The following is a 16,357-nucleotide window of genomic DNA, read 5'->3' as shown; positions in this document are numbered from 1 at the left end:
CCCAGAGCATATAAAGGATGGGAACCAGGAACAGGAGACACGTCTGTGGGGACCAGGGCGGGTAGGTACGGCTCGGCTTTGTCTTGGCTTTGGGGGGAGTGGCGGTGCGGAGCTACGGGAGCTGCTGGGGAAGGGGTGGAAAGGGAGGTGATGTTTTCTATCTGGAAAAAACCCAAAACCAGCACTCAAGAGCTCAGCCAGAGCGTGCCTGCTGCAGGCATCTTGACAGGAGTGGGCAGCAGAGGTAAAGGACAGCAGCTTTTGCGCTCTGTCGTCCCTCTGTCCCACCTCTCCGTGTGACTATTCCCTGATAAAATGCCGCTTGGTGACCTCGGTGATGGGTGAGATGTGGCTCTCTGTGTGCCTCAGGACCCCCTTCTTGGTCCCATCAGCCCTTCCGACGCTGCCGGCGGTGCTGTGGAGCTGCAGATGTGGGGGGGGTCTCGAGTGATGTGCTGGGGGTGCTGGGCCACCTCTCGAGAGGTGGGAACGGAGGGAAGGCTTCTCCAGGCTCCTGCCTCCATCTTCACGGGGACACGGTGTGCTCCAACTTGGGGAGAGGAAGGGAAGGGAAAGTCTTGTGGTCAGCCCTGCCTGTAAAGGTCATGGTGGAGGTGGGGGGTGTGTGGTGGTGAGCACCACTCAGCTGTGTTTTCACCGTGGGCTGCCATTAATCTCGTTATCTGGTGGAGGGGGAGCACCTCCTTTGGCACAGGAGGGAGGCTGGTGGGGTCGTGCCCCTAAACCTTCTCCTGCTGCTGCTCCCACCCGTGCTTTGTCCTGTGGTCCCTGCCTGTTGCCGGGCATCCCTGTCCCTGCGTGGGACATCCTCCCCTCTTCCTCCATGCTGTCCCTGCCTGGTGTCCCCACCACGCAGCCTGTCCGTGGTCTGTCCCCTCCCCTGGCTCCTGCTTCTTAGGAGGCTTTTAGGAGGCTTCTTAGGAGGCTCCCTCAGGGGCTGCCATTTCGAGGTGCCGTGGGGTGTTCTGTCAGCTGCAGAGGTGGCAGGAATTACCTGTCTGACCATGGAGGGACAGTCGGCTGGGGCAGAGGCAGGAGGTGTGTCTGGCGAGGGCTGATGGCCACCGTGGTGCCCCCTGCACCCACCAGTGGTGGGGGTTGCCTGCACTCGCTCCAAAGGTGCCTGCCAGCATGGACTTTCTTCCCTCCTCTGGCGTAATTCGACATCTCTTTTCATCTCCCTGTGGTACCAGGGGACAAGGGTTGGCTGACCTTGTCAGGATGAGGATGAAACAGAGACGTGTCCAGGCCAGTCTAAAGGACAGGGAGCTGCAGGAGGTGCCAGCAGAGCCACCAACCCCTCTGCTGCCTGTTGTTGGCAATAGGCAATACTAATGCAGTGCCACAGCCCGTGTCTCTCCAGTGTCGGCTGTGGGCAATGACAGCAGGTGGAGGGAGGTCATCCTGCCCCTCTGCTCTGCCCTGGGGAGGCCCCAGCTGGAGCACTGGGACCAGTTCTGGGCTCCCCAGTTCCAGAAGGACAGGGAACTGCTGGAGAGGGGACAGCAGAGGGCTACAAAGAGGATGAGGGGCCTGGAGCATCTCTCTTACGAGGAGAGGCTGAGGGACTTGGGTCTTTTGAGTCTGGAGAAGAGAAGGCTGAGGGGGGATCTGATCAAGGCTTATAAGTACTTCAAGGGAGGGTGTCAGGAGGATGGGGCTGGTCTTTTTTCAGTGGTGCCCAGGGACAGGACAAGAGGAAATGGGCACAAACTTGACTATAAGAAGTTCCACCTAAAGATGAGGAGGAACTTCTTTGGGGTGAGGGTGGCAGAGCCCTGGCAGAGGCTGCCCAGGGAGGTGGTGGAGTCTCCTTCTCTGGAGACATTCAAACCCACCTGGACACGTTCCTGTGGGACCTGCTCTGAGTGGCCCTGCTTTGGCAGGGGGTTGGACTAGATGATCTCCAGAGGTCCCTTCCAACCCCATGTCATTCTGTGCTTCTGACTCTGTAATGCACTTGATGGCATCATCTGAGTGTAAGTAATATATTTATCCCACCACGACCCTGGAGACTTGGGTTTAATGCTAAATTCTCTCTAGATGTGTAATACTCCTGCGAGAATAATCGCATTTCCTCTGCAGTGTTTTGACAGCATTTACAGGGATTAATGCCACTATTCCTGCCTTCAAAATGTAAATGCTTCCTCTATTTTTCTTTTTGCTCCTCCCCTGTATCCCGGGCACTCCCTTGCCATTGTCACACAAGGGCTGGGAGCTCTAGGGCAGGGAGGGGAGGGCTGCTCAGTGAGTACCCCCAGGTCCCCCCTGTCCATCACCCCTCTGTCACCCCTGCGCAGGCAGGAAGAACGTGTCAAAACTGGGCAGGGACAGGCAGGACACCAACCGTCTGAAGATGCTCGGCTGAACAGCCAGAACGCCCGCGGTGGAAATGGCCATGGGCTGTGCATGGGACGTGGCAGCTGGAGAGGACCTCCCCAGGGAGTGTCGTGGGTGGAGTGATCAACTTCACTCCTGAGAGAGAAGTAGTGAAATGTTTATTAAGGTGAAACAGTGATTTAACAAAATCAGTAGTAAATGTGATAAAACCAGTAGTAAATGTGACAGTGTTTGATGAGATGCGATGTCAAGGCCCACTCTGTTATTGACTGCCCAGAGGACAGGGTCAGACACTGTCAGGGAGACCCTCCCCTGGAGTCAGGAGGTTCAGGAAGGACCCCCTGCCTTTCTAAGCTCCTTCTCAGAGAGGAGTCTGGGTGGGTCCAATCCTGGTCCCAGACTTGGTCAAGGGTTTATGTTTAAAGGGTTATATCTGTGCAATCAATCCTTTATATCACTTAGCTAAGATTTCAAAGTTTATCAGGCTGTTAGTCACTTATGGAGAACCTGTTGCAGCAACGAGTCTCTGAACCTCAAGGAGTAGAACCTTAAGTGCGTGTCCTCACCCCCGGGGAGCTCCTGGTGTGGAGTCGCTGCCATCCAGGAGATGTTTAGCAGGCTATCAGTCACTTACCAAGAACCTGTTGTGGCAAGGAATCTCTCAACCTCAAGGAGCAGAATGTTAAGCGAGCATCTTTACAAAAGGGGAGATCCTGGTGTGGAGTCGCTGCCATCCAGGAGAGCTCCTGGGGCTTTGGGGCTGTCCACTATTTACAGAGTGAGATAATTGACCTACAGTCATATCCTCATGGGAACAAAATATCTAGGTGCCCACTCCAGACAGTGTTTTGGCTGCTGTTGCCAGCCATCCCCCAAAGTCCAGGTGCAAGTTGTCACAACTGATGTTGTGGTGGCCGTGGTGGCCACGGCCCGAGCAGGAGCCTGGGGGATGGAGGGTGGGGAGGAGGAGTGGGAAAAACAGGGAGAGCACCCCCACAGGGAGCTGCTCTGGGACCCTTCCCTGGAGTTACGGTGTCCAAAGCTCAGGCTGCTGTAGAGCTTGATGAGTCCTTTGCTGAGATTGTGTGGCCGTGTGCTGGGAGCAGGAGAGAGCCCTGGGACCTGTAAGGAGCAGAGGAGCCTTTGCTGCTTAACAGAGTGGTGGCGAGTGTGGGCACAGGGCAGGGAGTGTGTCTGTATGGGACCTCCTATGGGAGCATCCTCTAGTTTCTTTGTTTTAGTTGTTGTTTTTTTTTTTAATTAAAGCTCCAATGCTGAAGTAAGAATGGTGGAGGGTGGTGCCATGCCTTGCAGGAAGCAGTGGGGAGGGAAGGGGCCACACCTGGAGGTGGAGATGGAGTTGTTCCATGGGTCAGGTGGGTTTGGGGATGGTGCTGTAGAGCAGGAGCTCTGCCGGTCTCAGGGGCTTGCAGGCCCTCACTGGGGAAGGACAGGCAGGAGTTGGGGGGGCTCCAAGTGCCACGGTGGCCCCCCCAGGGAAGCAAGGAAGAGAGAGATGAGGATGAGGCACTGGCACAGAGAGGCAAGTGGAGGAGGGGTGGGAACTGGTGACTGGGCTTAGGGTGATGGAAAGGGAGGAGGAAAACCCACTGCCTGGAAGCCTGCTAAGAAAGCAGGTGAAGAAGGAAGGGAGACGGGAAGGCGAACAGGCTGAGATCTTCAGGGAACAAAGCAAAGGTTAAGGTGACTACTGAGAGCTTGGGGAAGCTAGGACTGAGCTGTAGTAGCTTTAGGACATTGTGAATGTTAAAAAAATCCCCAACACACCACTTGAAGCAGGTAACGATGAAAGATGAACTGGAGATGAGAATCAGTGTTGAAGCGCTGAGGCTCAGAAGCAGAAGAACTTCTGTTCAGGAAGAAATTTTTTACTATGAGGGTGGTGAGGCACTGGGACAGGTTGCCCAGAGAAGCTGTGGCTGCCCCATCCCTGGAGGGGTTCAAGGCCAGGCTGGATGGGGCTTGGAGCAACCTGGTCTGGTGGGAGGTGTCCCTGCCCAGGGCAGGGGGTTGGAACTCAATGATCTTTGAGGTCCCTTCCAACCCAAACCATTCTATGATTCATTATACTTGCATAGGCAGGGGGATGAAGTGCTGCTGCCTTTGGTGGGGGAGCTGGTTTTGGGGAGGGCTCTGCTGCAAAGGACAGTGGCAGCTCCTGGCAGAGCTGTGCCCCCTATTTCTGGAGAGGGTGGCAGTGCCCTGGCAGTGGGGACCCTGCAGGGACCTGTGCTGCCCTCCCTGCCTTTGAATGCAGCACCCTGAGCGAGACACCCCCCCTTCAGAAACACCTGCAGCACCTTTCTCTGATGGCTTTTCCTTCCAGACCACAGACTGCCCGGAGGGACCTGACCCTGTGCTGCTGGCAATGGCTGCTAACAACGCCATCACCTTCCAGCCCCAGATTTCGATCGCCCCGCGGGTGGGCGAGTGGCAAACGGGGCTGATGGACTGCTGCTCCGACTGCGGCGTGTGTGAGTAGCTGTGGACCCCCTCCTTCCTGGCCTCGGCTCTCCATGTGTTGCTGGTGTCTCCTCCACACCTCCTGTGCCATTGTCCCCCCCCGCTGCAAACCCTACTTTTGTCTCATCTGGGGTCAGGAGGCACAGCTCTGGTGTCTGCATCCCCCTCTAGGCTTTCCACCCTCCCTCTTCTTCTGCACCTCTCAGCCAAGCCCGTGTCTCGCTCTCCTGCAGGTCTTTGTGGAGCCTTCTGCTTCACCTGCCTGGGGTGCCAAGTGGCCGAGGACATGGGCGAGTGCTGCCTGTGCGGCCCCAGCGTGGCCATGAGGACCCTCTACCGCACCAGATACAACATCCCGGTCAGTGACAGGCTGGGGTCAACAGCCACCAGCTGGGTGGCAGGGTGTGGGATGAGGGAAGGAGAAAGGGAGGCCTGAGAGGAAGAGCAGAAACGGGGAGTTGCATGGGTAGCCCCGCAGGCAGGGAGCCAGGGACACATCTCCATCCTGGAGGTAATTCCATACCACACTGCCTCATCACAGAGTCTTAAATGTGACAGTGTTTGATGAGATGCGATGTCAAGGCCCACTCTGTTATTGACTGCCCAGAGGACAGGGTCAGACACTGTCAGGGAGACCCTCCCCTGGAGTCAGGAGGTTCAGGAAGGACCCCCTGCCTTTCTAAGCTCCTTCTCAGAGAGGAGTCTGGGTGGGTCCAATCCTGGTCCCAGACTTGGTCAAGGGTTTATGTTTAAAGGGTTATATCTGTGCAATCAATCCTTTATATCACTTAGCTAAGATTTCAAAGTTTATCAGGCTGTTAGTCACTTATGGAGAACCTGTTGCAGCAACGAGTCTCTGAACCTCAAGGAGTAGAACCTTAAGTGAGTGTCCTCACCACAGGGGAGATCCTGGTGTGGAGTCGCTGCCATCCAGGAGATGTTTAGCAGGCTATCAGTCACTTACCAAGAACCTGTTGTGGCAAGGAATCTCTCAACCTCAAGGAGCAGAATGTTAAGCGAGCATCTTTACAAAAGGGGAGATCCTGGTGTGGAGTCGCTGCCATCCAGGAGAGCTCCTGGGGCTTTGGGGCTGTCCACTATTTACAGAGTGAGATAATTGACCTACAGTCATATCCTCATGGGAACAAAATATCTAGGTGCCCACTCCAGACAGTGTTTTGGCTGCTGTTGCCAGCCATCCCCCAAAGTCCAGGTGCAAGTTGTCACAACTGATGTTGTGGTGGCCGTGGTGGCCACGGCCCGAGCAGGAGCCTGGGGGATGGAGGGTGGGGAGGAGGAGTGGGAAAAACAGGGAGAGCACCCCCACAGGGAGCTGCTCTGGGACCCTTCCCTGGAGTTACGGTGTCCAAAGCTCAGGCTGCTGTAGAGCTTGATGAGTCCTTTGCTGAGATTGTGTGGCCGTGTGCTGGGAGCAGGAGAGAGCCCTGGGACCTGTAAGGAGCAGAGGAGCCTTTGCTGCTTAACAGAGTGGTGGCGAGTGTGGGCACAGGGCAGGGAGTGTGTCTGTATGGGACCTCCTATGGGAGCATCCTCTAGTTTCTTTGTTTTAGTTGTTGTTTTTTTTTTTAATTAAAGCTCCAATGCTGAAGTAAGAATGGTGGAGGGTGGTGCCATGCCTTGCAGGAAGCAGTGGGGAGGGAAGGGGCCACACCTGGAGGTGGAGATGGAGTTGTTCCATGGGTCAGGTGGGTTTGGGGATGGTGCTGTAGAGCAGGAGCTCTGCCGGTCTCAGGGGCTTGCAGGCCCTCACTGGGGAAGGACAGGCAGGAGTTGGGGGGGCTCCAAGTGCCACGGTGGCCCCCCCAGGGAAGCAAGGAAGAGAGAGATGAGGATGAGGCACTGGCACAGAGAGGCAAGTGGAGGAGGGGTGGGAACTGGTGACTGGGCTTAGGGTGATGGAAAGGGAGGAGGAAAACCCACTGCCTGGAAGCCTGCTAAGAAAGCAGGTGAAGAAGGAAGGGAGACGGGAAGGCGAACAGGCTGAGATCTTCAGGGAACAAAGCAAAGGTTAAGGTGACTACTGAGAGCTTGGGGAAGCTAGGACTGAGCTGTAGTAGCTTTAGGACATTGTGAATGTTAAAAAAATCCCCAACACACCACTTGAAGCAGGTAACGATGAAAGATGAACTGGAGATGAGAATCAGTGTTGAAGCGCTGAGGCTCAGAAGCAGAAGAACTTCTGTTCAGGAAGAAATTTTTTACTATGAGGGTGGTGAGGCACTGGGACAGGTTGCCCAGAGAAGCTGTGGCTGCCCCATCCCTGGAGGGGTTCAAGGCCAGGCTGGATGGGGCTTGGAGCAACCTGGTCTGGTGGGAGGTGTCCCTGCCCAGGGCAGGGGGTTGGAACTCAATGATCTTTGAGGTCCCTTCCAACCCAAACCATTCTATGATTCATTATACTTGCATAGGCAGGGGGATGAAGTGCTGCTGCCTTTGGTGGGGGAGCTGGTTTTGGGGAGGGCTCTGCTGCAAAGGACAGTGGCAGCTCCTGGCAGAGCTGTGCCCCCTATTTCTGGAGAGGGTGGCAGTGCCCTGGCAGTGGGGACCCTGCAGGGACCTGTGCTGCCCTCCCTGCCTTTGAATGCAGCACCCTGAGCGAGACACCCCCCCTTCAGAAACACCTGCAGCACCTTTCTCTGATGGCTTTTCCTTCCAGACCACAGACTGCCCGGAGGGACCTGACCCTGTGCTGCTGGCAATGGCTGCTAACAACGCCATCACCTTCCAGCCCCAGATTTCGATCGCCCCGCGGGTGGGCGAGTGGCAAACGGGGCTGATGGACTGCTGCTCCGACTGCGGCGTGTGTGAGTAGCTGTGGACCCCCTCCTTCCTGGCCTCGGCTCTCCATGTGTTGCTGGTGTCTCCTCCACACCTCCTGTGCCATTGTCCCCCCCCGCTGCAAACCCTACTTTTGTCTCATCTGGGGTCAGGAGGCACAGCTCTGGTGTCTGCATCCCCCTCTAGGCTTTCCACCCTCCCTCTTCTTCTGCACCTCTCAGCCAAGCCCGTGTCTCGCTCTCCTGCAGGTCTTTGTGGAGCCTTCTGCTTCACCTGCCTGGGGTGCCAAGTGGCCGAGGACATGGGCGAGTGCTGCCTGTGCGGCCCCAGCGTGGCCATGAGGACCCTCTACCGCACCAGATACAACATCCCGGTCAGTGACAGGCTGGGGTCAACAGCCACCAGCTGGGTGGCAGGGTGTGGGATGAGGGAAGGAGAAAGGGAGGCCTGAGAGGAAGAGCAGAAACGGGGAGTTGCATGGGTAGCCCCGCAGGCAGGGAGCCAGGGACACATCTCCATCCTGGAGGTAATTCCATACCACACTGCCTCATCACAGAGTCTTCATGGATGGAAAGGACCTCTGAGATCACCGAGTCCAACCACACACACACAAAAGACCCCCACAATCTCAGGCACTAGAGCATGTCCTCAAGTGCCACGTCTACACCTTTCTGAAATCCCTCCAGGGATGGTGACTCCACCACCTCCCTGGGCAGGCCCTTCCAGGGCCTGACCACCCCCTCAGGAAAGTCATTCTTCCTCAGATCTCATCTAAACCTCCCCTGCCCCAACTTCAGACCATTTCCTCTGCTCCTCTCAGGATTCCCTTGGGAGAAGAGGCCAACCCCCACCTCTCTCCACCCTCCTGTCAGGGAGCTGGAGAAGGCAAGGAGGTCTCCCCTCAGCCTCCTCTTCTCCAAACTCAACATGCCCACTTCCCTCAGCCTCTCCTCGTAGGACTTGTTCTCCAGACCCCTCCCCAGCTTGGTGGCTCTCCTCTGGACACGCTCCAGCCCCTCAATGTCCTTCTTGTGGTGAGGGGCTCAGAACTGAACCCAGCCCTCGAGGTGGGGGCTCACCAGTGCCCAGTCCAGGGGGACCATCACCTCCCGAGTCCTACTCCCCACGCTGCTCCTGACACAGGCCAGGATGCTGGTGGCCTTCTTGGCCACCTGGGCACACTGCTGGCTCCTGTTCAGCCGGTGTCCACCAACACCCCCAGGGCCTTTTCTGCCAGGCAGCTCCAGCCACTCTGCCCCCAGCCTGGAGCGCTGCAGGGGGATGGTGGGACCCAAGGGCAGGACTTGGTACTTGGCCTTGTTGAACCTCATCCCATTGGCCTTGGCCCATCCATCCAGCCTGTCCAGGTCCCTCTGTAGAGCCTCTCATCCCAGTCCTCACCAGGCATAAGTATCTCCATGCTGTGGCCAGGGGTGAGCTGCCCAGGGGCATTGACAATTAAAAAGAGGAAGCCTTAAAAGCTGTTGTGGGAAGGGTTTATTCATACGATGTCCCTTTGCTCTGCAGGGTTCTATTCTGAATGACTGGGTTGCCATCGCGTGCTGCCCCCTGTGCGCGCTCTGCCAGCTGAAGAGAGACATCAACCAGAGGAAGGAGCAGGGCACGTTCTGGTAAGCTGGGTGTTCTGGTGCTGGTTGATAAAGTCACTGCTGCACAGAGCCAGGTGGGCTCCCAGACTCTCCCTTTCCACCAAGGCCTGGCTTCAGACCCAGGGTTGCTGCGGTGCAATGGCCAGGTGAAAGGGTGACCTGTCCCACAGCAGAACGTTGCTGGGAACCTCTTGAAGGATGGGGGGGGATCTGCTCAGGGTCCATAAAATCATCTAGGTTGGAAGGGACCTTCAAGATCATCTAGTCCAACCATCAACCTCACTCTGACAAAAAAACATCGCTAAACCATGTCCCCCAGCACCATGTCAACCCGTCTTTTGAACACCTCCAGGGATGGTGCCTCAACCCCTTCCCTGGGCAGCCCATTCCAAGGCTTGATAACCCTTTCCATGTAAACATTTTTCCCAGTATCCAACCTGAACCTCAAGTTCCTCAAAACCTGAGCTCAGCCAGGCAGGCAGTACTAGGGTGGGGGACACAGATGGACAGACTCTCCCTCTCTCTCTCTCTCTGTGGTGAGGCATGGCCCTGGTCCCTGACCCTCCTCTCTCATCCCATTGTAGATGCCACCACCCTTGCTGCACCCTTCAGAGCCGCTGTGGGCAGGAGTCACCGCTGCCCCAAGCGTTGGAGAACGCACCATGGGGGGTTCGTCTTGGCTGTGGTTGATTCCTCCTTCCCTGGGTAACACCAGCAATAAACAGCGGAGTTTTGTCTTCCTTCCCATGTGGTGGTATTTATTTCTCGTGTCCTCCTGCAGCACCAGAGGACAGCCTTGTACTTTTGTATGCTGTGTGCTCAGAGCAATGCCGAGCTTATCGGATAAAGGAGACTTTCTCTTGCAGACCCACACTGGGATGAGACCAGACCACAAAGTTCAGAAGAAGATAAGATAAAAATATTTAAAAAAAAACAAAAGCCAAGCTCGGCTTCTCCATGGACACTGGCAGGGTGCAGAGCTGGTGACACCACCACCCTGTGCTCGGACAGGCACGAGAGCCATGAACCCATCCCTGTCTCTGCTGGGTCACCTCTGCTGGTCCCAGATCCCCATCACCCACAGCCTGCCAGGCATGGTGGGTCTGAGCCTCCCCCTCGCAGCGTGGGCAGCCCTGTGATTTGGGGTGGCCGGTTTTGCGACAGCCTTGCTGGTCCCCGAGCCCACAGACGCGCTGAGAGCTCCCCGGGGCCAAGGTCTTCAAAGCCACCCAACCATGAGTGCTGGAGTGACAGGTGAGCCCCGTGCCTCCAGCTAGACCCCCTGCCCTCATCTCCCCTCCCACCATGATGGTTGTTCTGGGGTCCCCTGACAGTCATTCCTGGTTGGGGCCACCCTACCCCTTGGCCCATTCTGCCCCATCCTGGCAGGGGCTGCCAAGACCCTGTAGCTTTGCCCATCCCTGACCACAGGGTCTCTCCAGGCCTGCTTGTCCCTCAACACACACAGGGGTTGGGCCACTGGGACCAGAGCTCTGACCCCCACGAGAACCTGGGTCTTCACAGGGCTCTCGTCCTCGCAAGCAACGCCGGGGCAGCGCAGCGAGGAGACAGGAGAAGCACCAGCACTCTCCTCATCCAAGGAGCATCAAGGAGCAACGCCTGATGAGTGCTCAAAGTGACAACCACCCAGCCCTGCTGTCGGGGTGGTCCAGGGGTCACACAGCAGAACCCAGTGGGGTCGAGCATTCTGGAGGAGGCTTGTTCCTCAGGAAAACCCTGCTGTGTGTGGTGGCGTCGGCTGTTGGTTTCTGGGCGCAGGGGTGGCCCTGCTGGGGACCTCATCCTCCGTGCTGGGGCTGTGGGGTGGGTACAGCCCCTTGTCCCTGTCCCTGTGGCAGCCCCAGGCCAGGCTGATGTGGCTGCGCATCTGCCACTGCCACAACCTGTGAGGGTGACATGACCCTCAGGAGTACGAAGCACCACCAGGTTTGCGGGATGCTGTAGCACACCAGCACAGAGGCTTTGCTTCTGTGCGTTTATTACAAGTTACTACAAGTCACAATGAGTGAATCAAGTATGAGGAGGAACTTCTTTGGGGTGAGGGTGGCAGAGCCCTGGCAGAGGCTGCCCAGGGAGGTGGTGGAGTCTCCTTCTCTGGAGACATTCAAACCCACCTGGACACGTTCCTGTGGGACCTGCTCTGGGTGGCCCTGCTTTGGCAGGGGGTTGGACTAGATGATCTCCAGAGGTCCTTTCCAAGTCCATATGATTCTATCTACTTAGGATCCCTTACCTGTAGATATTATTTGAGGTCCTACAGGCATGATGCTCACCAAGCCACTGCCAGGAGCGGGGACGATGGAGGAGAAGCCTTGTCACAGTTCTATGGAGTCAGCCAGGTGTCCCTGCAAGGGGGATCTTTGCAGGGCAGCTCTAGCAGAGACGCTCATCTTGGGTAGGTACCATGTTGCTTCTAGACCTGTTCGATGTAGACAGGTTAAGTGGGTGCAGGGCAGCTGTTGTTGGAAGGTCAGCTGGCTGTTGGCATGGTTTCCTTGCTTCTTGTCACTGCAGTTTGTGTCCCCCGGCTCACAAGGGATGCCTGGGGCTCCTGGCTCAGCAGCTGTCCCTCTTGGCCAGTCTGTTACTGGGTCACCTCCTTGGCTCCTGCAGCTGGGCCGAGGGCCTGCTGGAGCAGGGCTGGTTGGGCCAGGAAGTCCTGCATGGCTTCTGGCCACGCTGCACAAACACGGGTGTGGAGCAGGCAATGCCCAAGGGTGGTCACTGCTCTGTAGGGAGCTCCCACAGCCCCCCAACCAACAGTCCCTCCCCAGTGTTTGCACCCTCTCGCAGTGGGGCTGCCCCAGGAGAGCTGGGGGGGGTACACCCACCTCATTTCTGCCCTTGGGAGTTGGCCTGGGAGAGACCTCCAGGCAGAGAAGGGCACAGGGCATGGATGTAATCCCTGAGGGAAGAGGCTGGGCTCCCCACCCAAAGAACACCTTGAGTACTGTGTCCAGTTTTGGGCCCCCTACCATAAAAAAGACATTGAGGTGCTGGAGCGGGTCCAGAGAAGGGCGACAAAGATGGTGAGGGGTCTGGAGAACAAGTATGATGAGGAGAGGCTGAGGGAGCTGGGGTTATTCAGCCTGGAGAAGAGGAGGCTGAGGGGAGACCTTATTGCTCTCTCCAACTCCCTGAAAGGAGGGTGTAGAGAGGTGGGGGTCTGTCTCTTCTCTCAAGTCACAGGCGACAGGATGAGAGGAAATGGCCTCAAGTTGCCCCAGGGGAGGTTCAGGCTGGATATTAGGAAAAATTTTTTCACTGAAAGGGTTCTCAGGCATTGGAATGGGCTGCCCAGGGAGGGGGTTGAGGCCCCATCCCTGGAGGTGTTCAAAAGACGGGTTGATGTAGTGCTGGGAGGTCTGGTTTAGTGATGATGCTCCTTGTTTGTTGTGCGGGTGTCTATTTTTGTCAGTTAGGTTGACGGTTGGACAAGATGATCTTTAAGGTCCCTTCCAACCTAGAAGATTCTGTGATTCTGTGAACAACTCACCTCCCTGCTGGGAAGAGTTCCTTGTTGGGGGCAGACCTGCCTGGGCCAGCCGGGCTTCTTGCTGCTTCAGATAAATGATGCTCCTCAGTCTCACAGCTCCAGGTGTACGAAGCTCCAACCGATGGACATTTGTGCTTTGAGTCGTTTCAGCTCCAGACAGTGGGTGTTTCAGATCAGATTTATTTGAAGCACTGAGCTATTTTAGCTCCAGCTACTGCCAATGCTGAAGAGATGCTCCTGATGCTTAAAGCTCTGCATTGCAGAAGCTCCCTCTTGTTACAAGCTAATTAAAGCTTCCCCCCCTTCATCTGTCGAGGTCCACCTAATTACAGCTCTGCCTTAAAAACTGCTCCTTCTTGTTAAAAACTAATTAAAGCAGCTTAGGCTTTCGACAAGGTTGTAAATCAACCATTGTCATCACCTGAATATTATTGTACATTGTCGACATATTATTTAGTAACTATTCCAGTGGTTGTACCAACCTTGACTTGAAGACCTGGAGGAAAAGTACCTTTTGTCCACCTGACGCTGGGTTCAGCTTGGTGCGTGCCAGCCTCCCTAACTTCAAGGACCAACGTGACTGGACCCCCATCTCCAGCAGCATCTCCCCCTTTCCCTGCCCGCCTTGCCCCCAACACTCTCCCATTCCACACACCTCTGCCTGCCCAAAGTTCCCCCCGAGCCTCTCTTTTGGGGGCTGAAAACTGCTCACTGAGCCTTCAAGTCCCCCAAAACACATGACTTAGTCTTTTCCAGAACTTCAGAAACGCAGCACTTGCCCCCTGGTTTTGAGCTCCCAAAACACAGGGCTTACACTTTTTTCTGAGCTTCAGAAACACAGGGCTCTAACTCTGCTTTTGAGACCCAAAATCATTCCCCAGAGATTGTTTTCTGGGCCTGAAAAGCACAACGTAATCTGTTTCAAGCAATGAAAACACAAAACTTACTATTTAAGTCACAGCACACGTGATTTATTTTTTTTTTTTTCTGAGCTCCAAAACCACAGGACTAAGTCTGCTCTCATGCTGTGAAAAGACAGGACTCGATTGATTTTTGAGCTTTAGAAGTGCAGGTCTCCTGCTCTGGGTTTTGAGTTCCAAAAATGCAGCACTTAAAATCTTCGTTATGGGGATGAAACCCTTGCACTGCAGGGAAATTCTGTTTCCCAACTCCGTATGAAAATTGCTGTCAGTGGCTGGGAGGGCTGTAGCCCCCCCCCCCCCAGGTTCAGGGAGAGCTTGAGAGCTGGGGAGGGTGGACACCCTCGCTGCAGGGACAGCCGGGCCCCGTCTCAGGGGCAAGAGATCGCTTTATTTTATACTTATTTCCCCAGCACCGCCTCCCACACACCCCAAACCCCACCGCGGGGCACAACAGCCACAATCCCCGGCGAGGAGCCCTGCCTGGGAAGCACCCCTCCAAGCTTCTCCAAGGCGACACCCCCCCCCGGCCCCCAACGAGCCCCGAGGAGCAGCAACCGGGGCCTTTCCCCGTCCGTCCGGGCACCGGGACCCGTTCTGGCCGCAAGAGACACCGGGGACACCACCGTCTGACCGGTGCAGGGAGCAGCCACGGGGACACACCCGCAACCCCACCACGACCAGGCCCCCGCACAGCATCCCCCCCGCCACAGGACGCGGTTCTAGTTTGCCTAGTCTCAGTTTCCGCCCGGGGAGATCAAGGCCGAGCCCCCTCCTGCCGCCGCCGGTCCGGAGCTGCGGGGCCAGCAGCAGAGTGAACTCCCACCAGGGCCGACAAGGTAGACCTAGCGGCCGGACAGCACTTCCCCACTCCCGCTGCTTCCCGTCCCGGCTCACGGCAGCGCTACGCTCCCCGGCCGGCACCGCATACCCTCCGCCAACCATCCCCGCCCTCCGCCACGGCTGACTGAGGCGGCTGCCGCCCTGCGCAGGCGCTCTGTGCCCCCACCCGGCCCCGCCCACCTCCACCCCACCAATCACCGCTCAGCTCGGCTCCGGCCCCGCTCACTCCCGCCCCGCCCGTCTCCACATCCACCAATCGTCGCGCCGTCCAGCTCCGGCCCCCGCCCACTCCCGCCCTGCCCAATCCAGGCGGAGGGGCGGGGCGGGCTGAGGGTCACCCCGCGCCGGCCCGTTCCACGGCGGCTGCGGCTGGAGGGGTGTCCCCTGTTTCGCCGAAGGCGGCAAGAAGGCGGTGGGGAGGGGGCGCCACCTGTCCTTTGGGATCACGCCGCCAAAAGATAGCGCCTTCCCGCCCGGGCGGTGCCGCCGTTGAGGGATGTCCGCCGCCCGCCGCAAAATGGCGGCGCCCGCGCCATAAAGCGGCATCCCGAATAAAATGGCGGCATCCATTAAAGGGGCGCGGCCTCCCGGGCCTGATGGGGTAAAAGGGATGGGCGTGGCCAGCGCTGCCAGCCAATGAGATCAGAGCATTTGAAAAAGGGTGTAACTGCCGCAGCCAATGGCAGCGGTGGGTGCTGGGAGAGGGCGGGATTTCTGAGGGAAGCTGATGGGAGGGGGGGCTTCACGCTGCTCCTGTGGCACCGAGCCCCCAGCGGTCCAGGGCGGCGCGGCCTCCCCGGGACACGGCGGCAGAAGGAGCAGGAGGCCCTGACTATAAAGCTTCCCTAGGGGCACTGCAGTACCAGGGAACAGCGCTGTGAACCCTCCAGTGACGCTGCAGAGCCACCACACCTGCCCGTAAAACCTGCCCTCAGGCACGGCAGCATCTGCAGTAAGTTCACAGATGACACCAAACACCAAAAAACCTTCTACAGAGGGACCTGGACAGGCTGGATGGATGGGCCAAGGCCAATGGGATGAGGTTCAACAAGGCCAAGTGCCGGGTCCTGCCCTTGGGTCCCACCAACCCCCTGCAGCGCTACAGACTGGGGGCAGAGTGGCTGGAGCTGCCTGGCAGAAAAGGACCTGGGGGTGTTGGTGGACAGCCGGCTGAACAGGAGCCAGCAGTGTGCCCAGGTGGCCAAGAAGGCCACCAGCATCCTGGCCTGTGTCAGGAGCAGCGTAGCCAGCAGGAGCAGGGCAGTGATGGTCCCCCTGTACTGGGCACTGGTGAGGCCTCCCCTCGAGGGCTGGGTTCAGTTCTGGGCCCCTCACCACAAGAAGGACATTGAGGGGCTGGAGCGTGTCCAGAGGAGAGCCACCAAGCTGGGGAGGGGTCTGGAGAACAAGTCCTACAAGGAGAGGCTGAGGGAACTGGGCATGTTGAGTTTGGAGAAGAGGAGGCCTAGGGGAGACCTCCTTGCCCTCTCCAGCTCCCTGACAGGAGGGTGGAGAGAGGTGGGGGTTGGCCTCTTCTCCCAAGGGAATCATGAGAGGAGCAGAGGAAATGGTCTGAAGTTGGGGCAGGGGAGGTTTAGATAAGATCTGAGGAAGAATGACTTTCCTGAGAGGGTGGTCAGGCCCTGGAAGGGCCTGCCCAGGGAGGTGGTGGAGTCACCATCCCTGGAGGGATTTCAGAAAGGTGTAGACGTGGCACTTGAGGGCATGCTCTAGTGCCCGAGATTGTTGGGTTGGGTCTGTTTGTGGGTGGGTGTGGTGTGGTTTTGGGTGTGTTTGGGGGTTTTTTTTTGTGGTTGGACTCA

The 16,357-nt window shown here is 57.3% G+C and overlaps 1 protein-coding gene across 5 annotated transcripts; it reads left to right on the top strand.

The window, feature by feature from the left end:
* Positions 1–10,001, top strand: LOC106892537 (placenta-specific gene 8 protein-like). Of its 5 annotated transcripts, XM_014949799.1 has the most exons (5): positions 1–65; positions 4,709–4,856; positions 5,079–5,203; positions 9,172–9,275; positions 9,839–10,001. In XM_014949799.1, coding segments are annotated over exons 2-5 (336 nt in total). In that variant the 5' UTR covers positions 1–65; positions 4,709–4,750; the 3' UTR covers positions 9,840–10,001. The 5 variants fall into 5 exon arrangements, with proteins under 5 accessions (XP_014805285.1, XP_014805283.1, XP_014805284.1 ...); XM_014949797.1 differs by lacking the exon at positions 9,839–10,001 and having other exon boundaries at positions 9,172–9,279; XM_014949798.1 differs by lacking the exon at positions 9,839–10,001 and having other exon boundaries at positions 23–61; positions 9,172–9,279.
* The last annotated feature ends 6,356 nt before the right edge of the window (positions 10,002–16,357 follow it).

This window comes from Calidris pugnax, unplaced genomic scaffold, assembly GCF_001431845.1.
Source record: "Calidris pugnax isolate Ruff unplaced genomic scaffold, ASM143184v1 scaffold42, whole genome shotgun sequence".
Taxonomy (NCBI): Eukaryota; Metazoa; Chordata; class Aves; order Charadriiformes; family Scolopacidae; genus Calidris; species Calidris pugnax.
This window is presented reverse-complemented; position numbering and strand designations above follow the sequence as displayed.

Coding starts and splice junctions, on each gene's coding strand:
- LOC106892537 (XM_014949797.1), top strand. CDS start 4,751: ATGGCTGCTAACAACGCCATCACCTTCCAGCCCCAGATTTCGATCGCC. Junction 4,857..5,078: donor CTGCTCCGACTGCGGCGTGT/GTGAGTAGCTGT, acceptor GCTCTCCTGCAG/GTCTTTGTGGAGCCTTCTGC. Junction 5,204..9,171: donor GCACCAGATACAACATCCCG/GTCAGTGACAGG, acceptor TTTGCTCTGCAG/GGTTCTATTCTGAATGACTG.